General features: G+C 42.9%; 1 protein-coding gene across 2 annotated transcripts in view; it reads left to right on the top strand.

The window, feature by feature from the left end:
• LOC132086215 (mothers against decapentaplegic homolog 2-like) overlaps nt 1-14,581 on the top strand; it is a 108,684-nt gene extending 94,103 nt beyond the window's left edge. For both annotated transcript variants that reach the window (XM_059491701.1, XM_059491700.1), the window contains one exon: nt 12,699-14,581. In XM_059491701.1, coding sequence (XP_059347684.1) covers nt 12,699-12,822 — 124 coding nt within the window. In that variant the 3' untranslated portion in view covers nt 12,823-14,581. The remainder of the gene's footprint in view (nt 1-12,698) is intronic.

The raw sequence follows: 14,581 nt of genomic DNA, 5'->3' as shown, positions 1-14,581 counted from the left end.
AGCATTTCTCTGATCCCTTTACTCTGGGAGTTGAGGATATAAGGGCCCTTCAGCTGGCAACACTGCAGTGAAATAAACAGGGCCAGGAGACTTCTTCTCCTTTTTAATGCCTTTATTAAAAGTGATCAGCTCAGGATTGGGCGGCTCGACGGGTCTACAGCGTCCATCGTCTCTCCCAGGGCGACTCAGAGGAGGAGGATAAGCACAGCTCTGTCCACTAGGGGCAGAGCTGGGGAATCACGTCCTCGTGGGAGCCTTTAGGGCATGGTGTTCCTGTCTGATGTTAGTTCCCTCTGTTCTCTTCTGCCTGCTCCAGGTTTCGGGACGACTCCCATGGTCAGGGCGAGAGGGGCTCCGAAAGTGTTCAGCATCTCTGCAGGCTCAGCACTCGGCTCCTCACGTCCAGACATCACTCCAGTCTCTCAACTCTTATTTGGCTCGTTGTTTTTGGGGTTTTCTCAGTACATTCGGAGCGGGGGACCCACACAGCATGCTGGTCCTGGAGTCACTTTGCATAACCCCCCCCCTCCAGGTCTCTTCTCCTCACTGTTCGGGAAGGTCTCCACCCATTACTGTCTCTGAGAAGGGCCATTACCTCGCCCTAGCCAGGGCTTTTACTAATACAAAAACAACCATTAACAACAACTACCCGTAATTACCATAACACAGGCAGCAGCCCAGCAGTAGTGGTAACTTTTTTTCTCACAGAAAAAAATCAACTGAATTTTTGTTCATAACAGTCCCCCCTCTTTCTTTGATCGAGTTTAAATTTTAAGCTCGCATCAACTTACAATTTTTTTGTTTTGAATCGACTATAAATTTCTTGTGCACTTTGGTAATCTTGATTACTTAACTTTGTTACTTTCTTTAGTTTCTTCAGGTTGGTCTGCACGGCAAATACTATTTTACCGAAACAGCTAAATAAGCATAGTAAAAAGAGCAATCCTCCAAGTACACACACAGTGGGAAAAACTACCTTTTCCCATACATCTTTTCTGAAAATCTCCAGGTTCTCCCACCCACTGGGATCAAGTGTAGGAGTTTGATCTTCATTATTTACACATGCTAATCTTTTTATTTCGTTTGAAATGTTCCTAATAATTGAATTCTTTATTTTGAATACTGCCTGGAGCCGGATGACTTTGTTTAACATAGATATTGGGATCCAAACTTGGCTTTTACAATTTTGGATTTTCTCCATTTCTATTTCACTTTGCCTGTTTTTTTTTAATTTCTCCAAAATCATTATATATAGGAACTCCCAAACTTGATCCAGTTTCTTTGGGTAATAAGAAGAAAATTGGTTTTATCTCCTGACAATTTGGTGTGTTTTGTGGTATCAGAGATCAAACCTAGGGGTTTATAGCTCCCCTGAAATGCGTTCCAAAAGGGGTTTATCTCTTTTTCAGTACACTCATATAAATACTTGTTACAAACAATTTTTCTTACTGTTTTCACCATTTCTTTGCTTTTTACTAGATCTGCTGAGCTTGTTTCAGCAGCATCACATTCAAAGCACAACCAGGCTTCCCCTATAGGGCACTCTCCTAGGAGTGGCTGCCTAAAAGTGGCAGTATTGTATGCTATCCAATACACTCTCTTATTTTTCTGATAAAGGACCAATTGGGAGAGGTTAACACAATCAGGGTTAGAACTGATGTGGACTCTCGACAAGGAGCTCACTTCCTCCTCATAGAGGGGTTGGTAGTATTCACTGCACGGCTCAGCTGGGCTTCCCAGAGCACCACCAGCAATCAGAGCCATCATTACTACCCCTCCCAAGAGTCCGGTATGGGTCATCTTGCACAGCCTGCCCACCCGGCCTTGCCTCTTGGGGAATTTTACTGAGAAGAAGCTTCCAAGCTCTTTAGAGTCCCTTCTACCCGCTTCTCTGGTTAAACCTCTCTTGGTCTGTTCCCTACCAATTTTGGTTTCCCCTCCCAGGGGAGTGTTCTGTAGAGGAATTACCTGGAGTCTTTAGAATTAAATTGGGGAACTTAACCAGAATTACTTACTTACAGTCTTAAACTTTTTACCAACATAGTTTACACAGAACAGTCTTGAAACATTTTAAGCAATATTAGAACTCTGATATCAATTCTTTTTCCCACACAGTTCAGTCTTTTTGACTCTTCCTTCTGAGAGTCAACTTTAAATCACAGTATACTCAGGTGAATTAACTTGTGATGTGTATGAATCCTTATCCAGTGCCCAGAGGTGAGTGGTATGGACTCTGGCCCAATGCCAGAGGGAAAAACTGGGAGTCTGGCCCAATGCCAGAAGGAGAAAGGGGTGGAGTCCGGTCCAATGCCAGAGGGAGAATGGGGTGCAGTCCGGTCCAATGCCAGAATGCCAGAGGGAAAAAAAAACAAAAAAAAACAAAAAAAAAAAAAAAAAAAAAACCAAACAAAAAAAAACCAAACTGATGTTGAATCCTGGTCCAATGCCAGGGGATGAGAGTGATGTGAGTCCAACCTTTTTCTTCTGGTCTGCACAGTCGAATTAGTAATGAAGAGTACCTGAAATGGGCTTTCAAACACAGGCATTAATGGTCTGCTATTTAATGATTTTATCAAAACTCAGTTTCTCTGTTTAATGTTATTGGTTAATTTCTCTTTTTCCATAGCTTGTATGTTTCTCTCATCAACTTCTACATACTCTGTATTTTGCAAGGAGTTGTATTTCTCAGCTAACTTAACTCCCAAAGTACTGATATTCTCCTATTTTTCTGTGTATTTAATTCACTGGTTTTCTGTTCTATTTTTCAAGATCTTATCTATTTATCTCTTGCTTCTGTTTCTTACTTTCATTTAGAGCCTAAATACTTCTTTCAACCCCTTACACTTAAATTTTTTTTTTTTTTTTTACACCATTCTTCTACACAATACACTTCCCTCTAAGGAGATGTGGTAAAACTTGTAATGCACAATCTACATTACCTCTATTCTAATTGTTTTACATTTATTCTCTTATTCACTTTTACACATTCCTTCACACCCTCAAGACACAAACTGGATCATTATTCCTAGATAATCACGGGTCCCTGTAGCCCCCCCCTCACCCTGGGGTTGGCACACAGGTCTCAGTATCTCTGGGCCTCTTGGAAGGGCCCTTACTCTGGTTGCCTCTGGTGCACATTCATTCACCTGTGAGGCTGTCTATGTGTCACTCACGCTCTTACAGCTATGGCTCCCTCACACATCTGGGGAGCCCTAGTCTGGTTTGCAGGTCACACACACACACTTTGGCCACAGCCCCCTTCCCACCCGCCCGGGAAGTTGAGGCTGACTTTGTGACTCACTCTCACACACACAACAAGACAACAAAAAGGTACCTTTTACTTTCACATCACTTATTACAAGTTTAGTTTTACTGGCCAGTTTTGGTGCTATTGGATATCCTTTCTACCTAGCTGTTTTTGTCTAACTTCAGATGTTTTTTCACTATACTATACTTTTTAGCACTCTGTTGAGACAGGACTTATCTGCTCCTGTATCTACTCAAAAATTAAAATTCTTCATTTAGGGGTCCCACTTCAAAGTTTACCAAGGGCTCTTCTAGATGTTGCATCGGGTCCCCTATAGTGTAAAGCCCCTGACCCTCTAATCGTCATCTTTAAGGATCTTCTCTAAATTATCTTGTTCCCTGGCTATTGCCGCATCGAGACAGAGCTTTCTACAAAACCTCCTGACGTGTCCTGCCTTTCCACAGTAAGAGCAATGTCGTTCTCTCAAAGGGCCTTGAGGTGTCTCCATCCCTCTTGCACCTGACAGTACAAGAGGCCTATCCTTGCCTCCTCCTGGTGGTGGACCCGCCCACCCTGCACTTTCTGTAGCTACAGCAACCATGACCTTAGCCTTGGCCTTTGCTTTTTCTTCCTCCCTCCTTAAATACACCTTCAATGCCTCTCTTAATAACTCATTTATGTCCTTCTCTTGCCAATCTTCAATCTTTTCCAATTTTCTCCGTATATCAGGGCAAGATTTGGTAACAAATTGGACTTTTAGTAGCATTTGACCTTCTAGGGTGTCTGGGTCTATTCTAGAGTACAACTGAAAGTTCCGCCTTAGGCGATTAAGCCAGGCAGCAGGAGCTTCATCCTTCTCTTGTGCACCCTCAAATGCCAATTGGGTGTTAGTTCCTTTGGGAACTGACTCATTGATCCCTCGTATCATCAAAGACCTATATTCCATCATGGCCTTCCTCCCCTCCTCCTGGTTAGGGTTCCAGCTGGGATCTGTTAGTGGCAATTTCTGTTCACCTGATGGCACCTGGGGTCCTGGATGGTTATCTTTCTCCCAAATTCTTATGCCAGCCGCCCTAATCATCTGGACCTCTTCTGGGGAAAATAATATACTCAGGATGGAATTCATCTCCCCCCAACTGTAGATATTTGGACCTAGAAATTGATCCACTTGGTTGGCTATGCCCACTGGGTCCTCAACTAAATGCCCCAACTCTTTCTTGAATCCTCTCACCTCAGAAGCAGTTAGGGGAGCATTCACAAAGCCAACATCTCCCGCTACTCCTCCCATAGGAACCTCTCTGAGGGGAAAGAGTCTCTCCGCCTTGGAGGTCTTGGATCTGGTGCTACAGTACGGCCCATCTTCAGATGCCAAACTACTTTGAGGGACATCTGGGTTACCCTGAACGTTCTGCCCATCAGCAGGTGTATTTGCTGATAGCTGTTTACTGGGCGAGGAGGCATTTGTGTCCCAACTAGGAGGAGGTAAAGGGACAGCAATAGGAGGGGGAGAAGAGCCTGAGTGAATATTAAGTGGAGCTGGAGAAGGGGTGGAGAATGCAGCAGGTGGAGTAGGCACTTGTGGTGGTGCAGAAGGAACTGGAGGGGCTGAAGGGGGTTGTGAGGGAGTGGTTACCAGAGGAGATACTGGGTTTATCATAGCGGAAGCTGAAGAGGTAGAAGGAGGAGTTTGAGCAGGTGGTAATGAGATGGCAGCCGGGGGAAGAACCAGACCTGCCATTTGAGGTGCTTGAAGAAGAGGATTATAAGGTGGAGGGGCAGAAGGAGGCAAATAATCCAGGGGGTCCCATCTTTTACTAGTCCTATCATCCCCTCCTTCGTTCCCCTCTTTCTTCCTCTGTACCTTACAAATTCGCACCCATTCATCTTCAACAGCGCTCTTTACCCAGCAAGATACATACAGTAATTGCTCAGGATCAGTATCACCTCGAGCTGTCAGATAATTATTTAGTTGTTGGCACATCCACTTATCCTTTGTCCCACACCAAGGCCATCCTCCTTGCACCTCTAATTCTGGCCACACTTCCATACAATAATGGATCATTTTCACTTTATCTAATCCCTCCATGGCCTCTATAGAATCCCATTTTACTAACAGTTCTCCTAAGGGACTATTGGGATGTATATACCTCAGTCTCTTGCCAGTCTTTTTACTATTACACCCTCCCATTTTCCAGGTCTCAATAAAAAAAGTCCCAAAGGTGCCTCTACTGACCGGGAATTTCAAAAAAAACCTTGTTTGAGGAGCTTCAGCCTCCTCCACTGAACTTCAAATTTCTGCCTGATGCTCAGGACTTTATACTGAAACAACTGCCCGATCTCTTGATTGCCCAACTTTCCCAACGTCAGGTCTTACATCTATCGGGACTTGAACACACGAAGCCTCGGACTTAAGAATCCGGGTCGTGCCTGACTCCCTCAGTCAGGAAAAGCAACTGCCTGATTTTTAGTTTGCCTAACCCGCCAATTTTTAGGCTTCACCGTATCAGGACTTAAAAGCAAACCACAGCCTCCTTCGCTGGGGTTTGTGCCTGACTCCTTTGTCAGGACTTACTTTGCCTGCAGGGCTTGTGAGCTACCCGAATCCTTCTCGGGACTGACAACTGCTACCCGAATCCTTCTCGGGACTTACAAATCTGCCTGACTTCCCTCTGTCAGGACTTACTTTAGGTGCGTGCCATTCATACACAGTAATTCCCTCCGCATGCCCGGAGGGGGGGCCCTTTATTCCCCCTTGGGAGACGACTCACTCACACTAATTCCACGTGCTTCCCACTGTTCCCGGCCGGCCCCTTCGCAGGAGGCCGGAAACGCAGTACTAAGGGGTCCACTCTCAGGTCGAGGGTCCGGCTGCCGGCCTTCGTCTCACTCACACACACATGCGCATGTCTCCCACTCCCGCCACCGGATTTCTCACCAGTCCGGTGCTCCTCTGCGTCGCTGCTCCTGAGCGGATCCCTCGGGTCCTGATAGCCAGCTGTCCTGAAGGTCCAAGATGGCCAGTCTTGAGTCATCTTGCGGCGTGGCTATTCTGGATGAGCGCCCCAGCTGAAATAAACAGGGCCAGGAGACTTCTTCTCCTTTTTAATGCCTTTATTAAAAGTGATCAGCTCAGGATTGGGCAGCTCGGTGGGGCTGCAGTCTCCCGTCGCCTCTCCCAGGGCGACTCAGAGGAGGAGGATAAGCACAGCTCTGTCCACTAGGGGCAGAGCTGGGGAATCACGTCCTCGTGGGAGCCTTTAAGGCGTGGTGTTCCTGTCTGATGTTAGTTCCCTCTGTTCTCTTCTGCCTGCTCCCGGTTTCGGGACGACTCCCATGGTCAGGGCGAGAGGGGCTCCGAAAGTGTTCAGCATCTCTGCAGGCTCAGCACTCGGCTCTTCACGTCCAGACATCACTCCAGTCTCTCAACTCTTATTTGGCTTGTTGTTTTTGGGGTTTTCTCAGTACATTCGTAGCGGGGGACCCACACAGCATGCTGGTCCTGGAGTCACTTTGCATAACCCTCCCCCCCCTCCAGGTCTCTTCTCCTCACTGTTCGGGAAGGTCTCCACCCATTACTGTCTCTGAGAAGGGCCATTACCTCGCCCTAGCCAGGGCTTTTACTAATACAAAAACAACCATTAACAACAACTACCCGTAATTACCATAACACAGGCAGCAGCCCAGCAGTAGTGGTAACTTTTTTTCTCACAGAAAAAAATCAACTGAATTTTTGTTCATAACATGCAGGACAGGACAGGAGAAGGTGCTGAAAAACATCCCAATTCTCACCGTTTTACTTCCCTTTTGCTTCTTCTCCCTTTTTTTCTTAACACATAGATTTCTCCTGTTCCTTGTCTAATCCATATCAATCCACATGCCCTTTCAATCTATCCTTTCCAATTCTCCTTTAAATACCTCCACAAAATTCAACAAAAATTAATTATATCTGTTCCATGAGGTGGCCATATAAGCACCTTTGGCAACTTATACTCTGGCCACACAAAATAGCAATATTTTACCATGATCTCCATAGTTACCTCTGGGTGAATGTATAATCTGTTCCAAGACCTCAGCATTCTCCCCAAGGGACTCTCTGGGGGTGTTATGGGATCGTCATCCCTTTTCCAGGGCCCCTTCCCAGCTTTACCCTTGCAACCCTCAATGGGTGTCTTGATTCACCTGTGCTACCCTCCAGGGATGCCCTCTGAGGTTTACCTGTGCTACCCTCCATGGGTGCCCTCCCAGGTTTGCTCCCCCAAAGATCCCATTTTACTCACTGGTGAGATTTTCAGTGGTCCTTCCCTGTGGACTCTTCATGGACCCCCCTGGTCCGCCACTCATCTGTCTCCTGGACAGTCTCGGGAACCCAATCAATCTCTGGGTGCCGGCTGCCACCAAGGGGAGCTGAACACCAAAACTGGGTGAGGCGCGCCTCCAGCTCCACTCACTGCCCACCACCCCAGATGGTGTAAAGATTCCGGAAAGGGGCCCCAGTTGTCAGGAAAATTAATCCACAAACATCAGAGGCTTATGTCCAAAAAGGAGACAGAGGAGTCCTTTTACTTTGTTCGAATAAAGGGAGAGGCCATGGGGTGTTCCCCTGGGATCTCTCAAATTTTTAGAGGACTCGCCCTCCTTTTTATCCCAATTTGCTGGCCGCATTTCCCTTCTCTCTTTCCCCATTGGCTGAGGTACTTGAGAGGTACAGACTTCCTGGAATGCCTGATACTCAAGATTTCCCTCTAATGTATAATCCTCCTTTTAAAATTTTTAATTCTTATGGAATTTAGGGGTTTTCCCCATTGTTTCTTTCATCTTTCAATATCTAATTTCATTTATCAGCAAACCTACAGTTTGTTTGTAAAGGTAAATATCTTTGTCCATTCATCAGTCAGTGGAATCCTTCCCATTGTTTTTTTTGTCTCTCTGTGCTAGTTTTATCTACCAGCAGACCCACAGTTCGTTTGTGAAGACAAATCCCTCATTCCTCTCAGATTTGTCTCAAAAGAAGTATGTGTACATTTACACATACTTAAATACAATATTCAAATCAGAACAGAAGGGGCTTTATCAGTCAGATTATATGGAGACAACTTGAAGTGAATGGAGTGTAAGTGCTGAGTTAAAACAGTGAGGAGCCCTTTGGTAAATTTGTTTCTAAGGAGGGAGAATGTTGATTGTTAGCAGTCTGTTGAGAGATCACAGGATTAAAAAAACTGCAGTGCAAACATTGCCAGAACACCACAGAAACTGATTACTGGCATAATGCTGAACTAATTTCTTTACATCTCTATTTAAAATTATGCTATTAAAATATTGATGCACAAAACCTGTAAGTTATGTTGCAGTTGAGATTAAAGCAAGACGAGGTTGCTCCTGTGTTGCAGTGTGATGTAATAGCCTGTCCATCCGGGTTCTTTCCCCAGGTGTGCCAATAACCCCTCCCTTCCCCTTGCTGAGTGCTGTCTGTCAATCTTGGCATTCCAGAAAGGGCGTCGTGTGATTGGCTATTGGCGAAGTTCAAAAGATGCTTCTCAGCCCTGGGGACATTGGGCCATCCAGGTGTCATTTGTCCCCTGAGACTTCCCCCCCCTTACCTGGTTGGTGGGATCCCTACCCCTTCCCTCCCTCTCTCCCTGGGGTTAAAAGACACAGCAACCACGCAGGTTTTTTTTGTTCTGTTGGAGCTGTTGCTGGATTCAGAGGCCTGTGTGCCTGGAATAAAGCTCTGGATCAAAACCCTCCAGCAGAACCCGACTCTTTTTCCTTCACCTCGCCTAAAAGCCTTTCCACCAGAGGTAAACCTGAGCTCCTGCATGCTTGCACTTTTCCCAAGTGCCCAGCTGTAGCATCCAGCTAGCCAAAGGTGTCTCTGAGGTGAAACCACCACAGCTGCCGCCTTTGGTCAAGCAGCAAGAACCAGACGAGCCCAGGCACGTTCCATCTGGCTATACTGGTATTTAATTCCAATACTCCTGCAAACACAACCTTGAATTTAAATGAATATAGTCTGAATTGTCAAAATATTGGGGGTTGGGTTTTCCTTTGCTTTCCTTTGCTTTCCTTGTTACTTGTGGATTTTTTTCCCATTGAGTTGCTAAGAAATACTGATGACTGGGTGCTTGAGATGTCAGGAGTGGAATGCTTCTGGTTTTTGGAAGTTTTCTCGGGGGTGGGGGGAGGAGGCGGGACTGGACCACAGAGAAACCAAGAGAATAGAGGCAGGTAAATGATGAGGGCTGGGGAGTTGGGGATTCTCTCTCTTGCTCTTTGGCATCGGAGGAGGACAGCCAGGCTGTTGCTTACTGCGGGAGAATTCACCGGCACTGCTGGAGCTCAGTCCTGAGGGACCTATCACCATATACTCTTGTGCCCTGGGAAATCCTGAACTTCGTCTCTCCCTGCTCTTCTCAGCGCCAGGCTGTCGCTGCCCCACCCCTGCTGTTTCTTTGGTACTGCTCTGGGTTTCTCCACGCTGTAGCCTGCGCTATCCTGAAGTTCCAGCTATCGCCGCTGACCTTCTGATACATCTCGTCCACCACCCCGGAATTTTTGCTCATTCCTGCCGGCTGTGACAGTAACTGCACCAAAGGGGAAAGTGCTGGCAGCTGAGAAGGCTGTTTCTGGATCCCTGGTTCTGTTTGTTGTTAATGCCATAGTTGTTGTTCCTTTGTTTGCCTTTGTTATAAATGAATTAGCCAATTTGATTATAATGAGGAGAATTTGTTCCATAATTAAAATACAATTGAAAAAAGGCCACAAGCAAAGATCAGATGGTGCTGAAGTAGGCTAACAGCGTTGGGTGAGATGGGGGGGGGCTACTATGGCTCCTCTCCACTGTGCATCACGAAGAGACAGCTCTCACAAAGTTTTTTTTATATATTTCCAAGCTCCGAGGGTGGCCAGGGAGGGTTTCTTGCTTTTTTATTGTTGATCTTATCCTTTTAGCATATTTATGTAGTGTTTCCTTTCTTGCTGCCGCTCTTGCTGAGAGTTTCCCAAAACTGGTAAATAATTTGCCTTGTTAGAGGAAAATCTCCTGCAATATACATTCTAGGAGACACATATTTATCTTATCGATGATGCATATCGCTGGGATTTGGTCAGACGAATAATCCTCTGGAATCAACATTTCTGGAGACTAATATTCAGGCTAGGATTTTGGTGCATATCGCTGTAATCCCATCAGAGGGAATTTCCTGGAACCCTCCTTTGGTGTATGTTAGGATTTTCATCAGGCGAGATTACTGTAGCCTCAGCACGAATTTATACATATCATCTATTATACCTTGTTTTACATACTAGTAAAGAACTGTTATCCCTATCCTCATATCTTTTCCTGAGAGCCCCTTAATTTCAAAATTATAATAATTCGGAGGGAGGGGGTTTACACTCTCCATTCCAAGGGAGGCTCCTGCCTTCCTTAGCAGACACCTGTCTTTCAAACCAAAACACAAAATAGACTAGGAGACACTGTAAAATCCATCATTCTTGTTAAAATTTCTGTGCTTCATCGTTATGTCAAAAAGGTTTCTTATACAACAGGCCTGGGCAAAGCCAGAGCATTACTTATATTTTATGCTATGTGTGTAAATGCACAGGTATGGCAAAGTGGTTCATTTTGTTTATTTACCACGCTTATAAGCTTGGTAGACAAAATAGTTTATAGCTTTTTGCTCAACACATGTTGGCTAGAATTGAGGATGGTGGTAGAAGTTCAGATCAGCAGTCAAGTGTTCACGTTATCACAAGAACTATTCAGGTCTAGGATCATCTTCTGAAGAGAGTTCAGTAGAGATATAATTACAGCAAACAGTGATATGTGAACTGGAAATCTGTGGGTAGAAGAGGCTGAGTTTTAGCTTTGAGACAGCTGCAAAGCAACTGTTGCTATTTTGTCAACTTCTGCCAGTGTAGTGCAAAGCTAGGGTTGTTGAACAGAACCAGTTATAAAATTCTGAGGAAGTGTGTTGTGGAACACATTGTAGGGGAGTTAACAGCATTGAAATAATGAACTTCCCTCTTTGGGAAAGGATTTGAGACTAAATGGAATTCTATTTCCTGTGATTTAAGTTGTTCTATTGGATCACTTTATTTTAGCACAGACATTTGGGGCTAAGATAAACAATGTTTTTTAGAGTGCTGAAAGTGCACAGACCCTAGCTGCTTTCTTTTTTTAGAAAATGTGAAATCACCGACAACTTTGGAAATTCATCTTCTCTCTAGCTTAATTTTTCTGCCTTTTCAGTTCCTCTGTTTATATAAATAGATTTCCTTAAAATGAAGGGTTGCAGTGCCAACAGTAAAAATTAAGGGGCTGGGTTTGTGTCTGACTAATCTGCTGCCTTTGAAGCTTAATCTTGCTTTGACTTTGGGATAGCTAAAATTACTAGGAAAAACTGTTTTAGCAACAGTAGTCTTGGCAGTCAAGTTTGGGGAAATTCCCATGCTTGGAGCAGGTATAGTGAAAAAACCAAGATTTTTCAGGCACAGTATGTCTGATACTGATTTTTTTTTTACTTTGGAGATGAAAAGGAAAGTTTTTGAACAACAGGTCTCTGAAACAACAGTATATGGGAGAGTGAATGAAACTTTTTTGATTGTCAGCCCTTCAGTTTTACTGAGACTTGAGAGATGGTGTTTAATTAAGGGCTTCTATTGTGAAAAATTATAGGTAAGTTTATATTGAAGACAATGGAAACACAATTTTTACTTTGGTTGTTTTTGTGAGGATGTTGCAGTGCAAAACACATGTAGAAATGTAAGATTACAGAAAATTGGAGATAAAAGTTTACTGTTCCTTTGAGATATCATCAGTTAGCACATTATAACCACACACTGTGTTTTGACAGTGTTTCTGACATCTAGCAGTTTCCTTATACATTTGTCTTGTCATTTGCTCCAAAAAAGCCAGACCTTATGATCATCATAGCACTGTGCTGTTTGACCATGCTAATAGTGCAGAGTCAAGGGTTTCTAGTTTGTATTTCTCAGTAATTGTCTACAAAATTCAAACCCAGTTATGCATGCAGACTCTTTGAAGGTTGTGATGCAGCTGCACACAGCTATCTGTGACGTGAACACCACATTGGTTGGACAATCTTCAGTTTAGAATTTATTTTTAGTTGTAAAGCTCTTGGTGTGGTACTTGAAGCATACTTGAAGCAAATGCTGAAGCTTTTTTTCTCCAGAGCAGAATATTCTCAATGTATTATGGACAAGCATCTAATTATTGATGTGTCTTACAGATGTGGAGTGTTTTGGAATTTTTGTTGTTTTTTTTTTTTCCTTCAAAGACTGTCTGAAACAAATTTAGTAACAGTTATGGTAATGGTTGTGGATTTTTATCTTTCTGTCTATGAGATATAGATGGAAACAGATTTGATCATATTATGGAGAACCTTATGGTAGCTAAAGCTGCTTTCTGACTTCCCTATTATTTATTTTCTAGGCGGCAAACAGTAACAAGCACTCCTTGCTGGATTGAACTTCATCTGAATGGACCTCTACAATGGTTGGACAAAGTATTGACTCAGATGGGCTCCCCTTCAGTACGCTGCTCCAGCATGTCGTAAAACTCCTTCCTCTGTTACCAGTGGGCTAAATATCAAGGCTAATCAACAGACAATATAAAACCTCGTTTGTCATAGTATTTGTGTGTGGTCCCCATGAACTGTTTACTATCTAAAAAGGTTTTTAAAAAAGAAAAAAAAAGAAAAACAGCACTTGAGGTCTCAGCAATTAAAGCACCTTGTGGATTCTGTTTCCTATACTCTGCTACTAGATGAAAATTTAGTGTATAGAAATGCAACTTCAGAAAGAAGATGGGACTGTTCTCAAGACTCTTAATGGTTTTTTTATTGGGTATATAATTGAGTGTCCTAATGGTTTATCAATAACATGAATAACTAAGTATATGTACAAGTAATGCATCATGATCTCAAATATCGCAGTATTCTGCTGTTCTACATTTTAGTTCCCATACATAGTTGCTTGTGGTTTTTTGATTTGGGTAAATCTCTTATAAAATTCCAAGACTATGCCCTTATTCTTTTATACTTTTTTAAATAAGAAGATTTTTGAGTTGTCCTAAATATAAAAAGCTCAACTTTTTGCTGCCTTCTTAAAGAAAAAGAAAATCCCTCAATTGGAAAGGAATGTCTTGAGATTCATCTGTGAAATTTTAAGACACTATATACTTAACAGGGCCTAAATCAATTAATATTATAAATTCCAAGTATCTATCACACTGAGAATCTACTTTTCCCTACCCATCTGAGTTGATGAATCTGATGCCAGCATCATTGCTGGCAATGGTGTAATTTCAGACGTTTTTGTTTATCTTGAATCATTGAAGTCAGTGGTTTTTTTCTCATGGAATGAGAATTTATCATAGCATTGGATACTGGATTAAGTACACAAGGTTACTGGCTTACCCCTTACATCTGTATTTTTCATTGAACAAATATCACTAAAAATCATGGGTTTTAGTTTTTAGAGCTAAATACCTTGAAAAACTCTTTCCCAAGGTAAACTACTCTTTCATATAGGTTTTAAATAGATGCATCTTCTTAATATATTTCAGTAACAGATTTTAAATTTCTGATCTGTGTGGCTTTGTATAGCTTACTTGTATACCAGATCATACACATTCATTATGTCCTAATGGGTCTTGTTATTAAAAGTAGTTGCTTTTGCAAAACCTCTAGGATAGTGGTTGCTGAGGTATGACTAGCAAAGGAGGACTTCTAGGTTCTTTGTGACAGTGCATGTTATTGTGAACCCTTGGACACTACAGCTGCACCATAATAAAAATATTCTGAAATATATTCTACAAATTAGTCTGGGTTGGGGATGGGTTGGGAAGCTATATAGAAGGGTTATTCTGACTTGAAAAATATATATCTTACTAACGAGCTTTGTGATCTAGCTGTCTGTCATTCTTTTGTTATTGTGGCAGTAGCGGGATTGTCTTTGTCTCTTTCCCATTGTTTCATCCATTACACTAGTACTGTACTTTGTAAGTACAGCTAGTGATAGCTTTTAGAACAAAAATGGGGCCAGTGTTACAGCTTTTAATCTTTTAACTGAATTGACAATAGTGATGGATATTTTTATGCCAAAATGACTAGGGCATAGAAGCAATACCAAAAATCAAGCCTTGAAAAAGTGGGACGGACACCTTTCAAAAATTGGCAAAGAAGTTACCAATTTATGCTAGTTTTACCACTAGACTAATGTATTGGTAGAACTTGTGAACCTAAGAAATAAGCTTCATGTGTGTTGCATTTGCCTAACATGTGAATACACTAATAAAACTTTTAATTCCCATGA

Source organism: Ammospiza nelsoni, chromosome W, assembly GCF_027579445.1.
Source record: "Ammospiza nelsoni isolate bAmmNel1 chromosome W, bAmmNel1.pri, whole genome shotgun sequence".
NCBI lineage: Eukaryota > Metazoa > Chordata > Aves > Passeriformes > Passerellidae > Ammospiza > Ammospiza nelsoni.
Note: the sequence above shows the minus strand (reverse complement) of the source record. Positions and strands in the feature narration are given on the sequence as shown.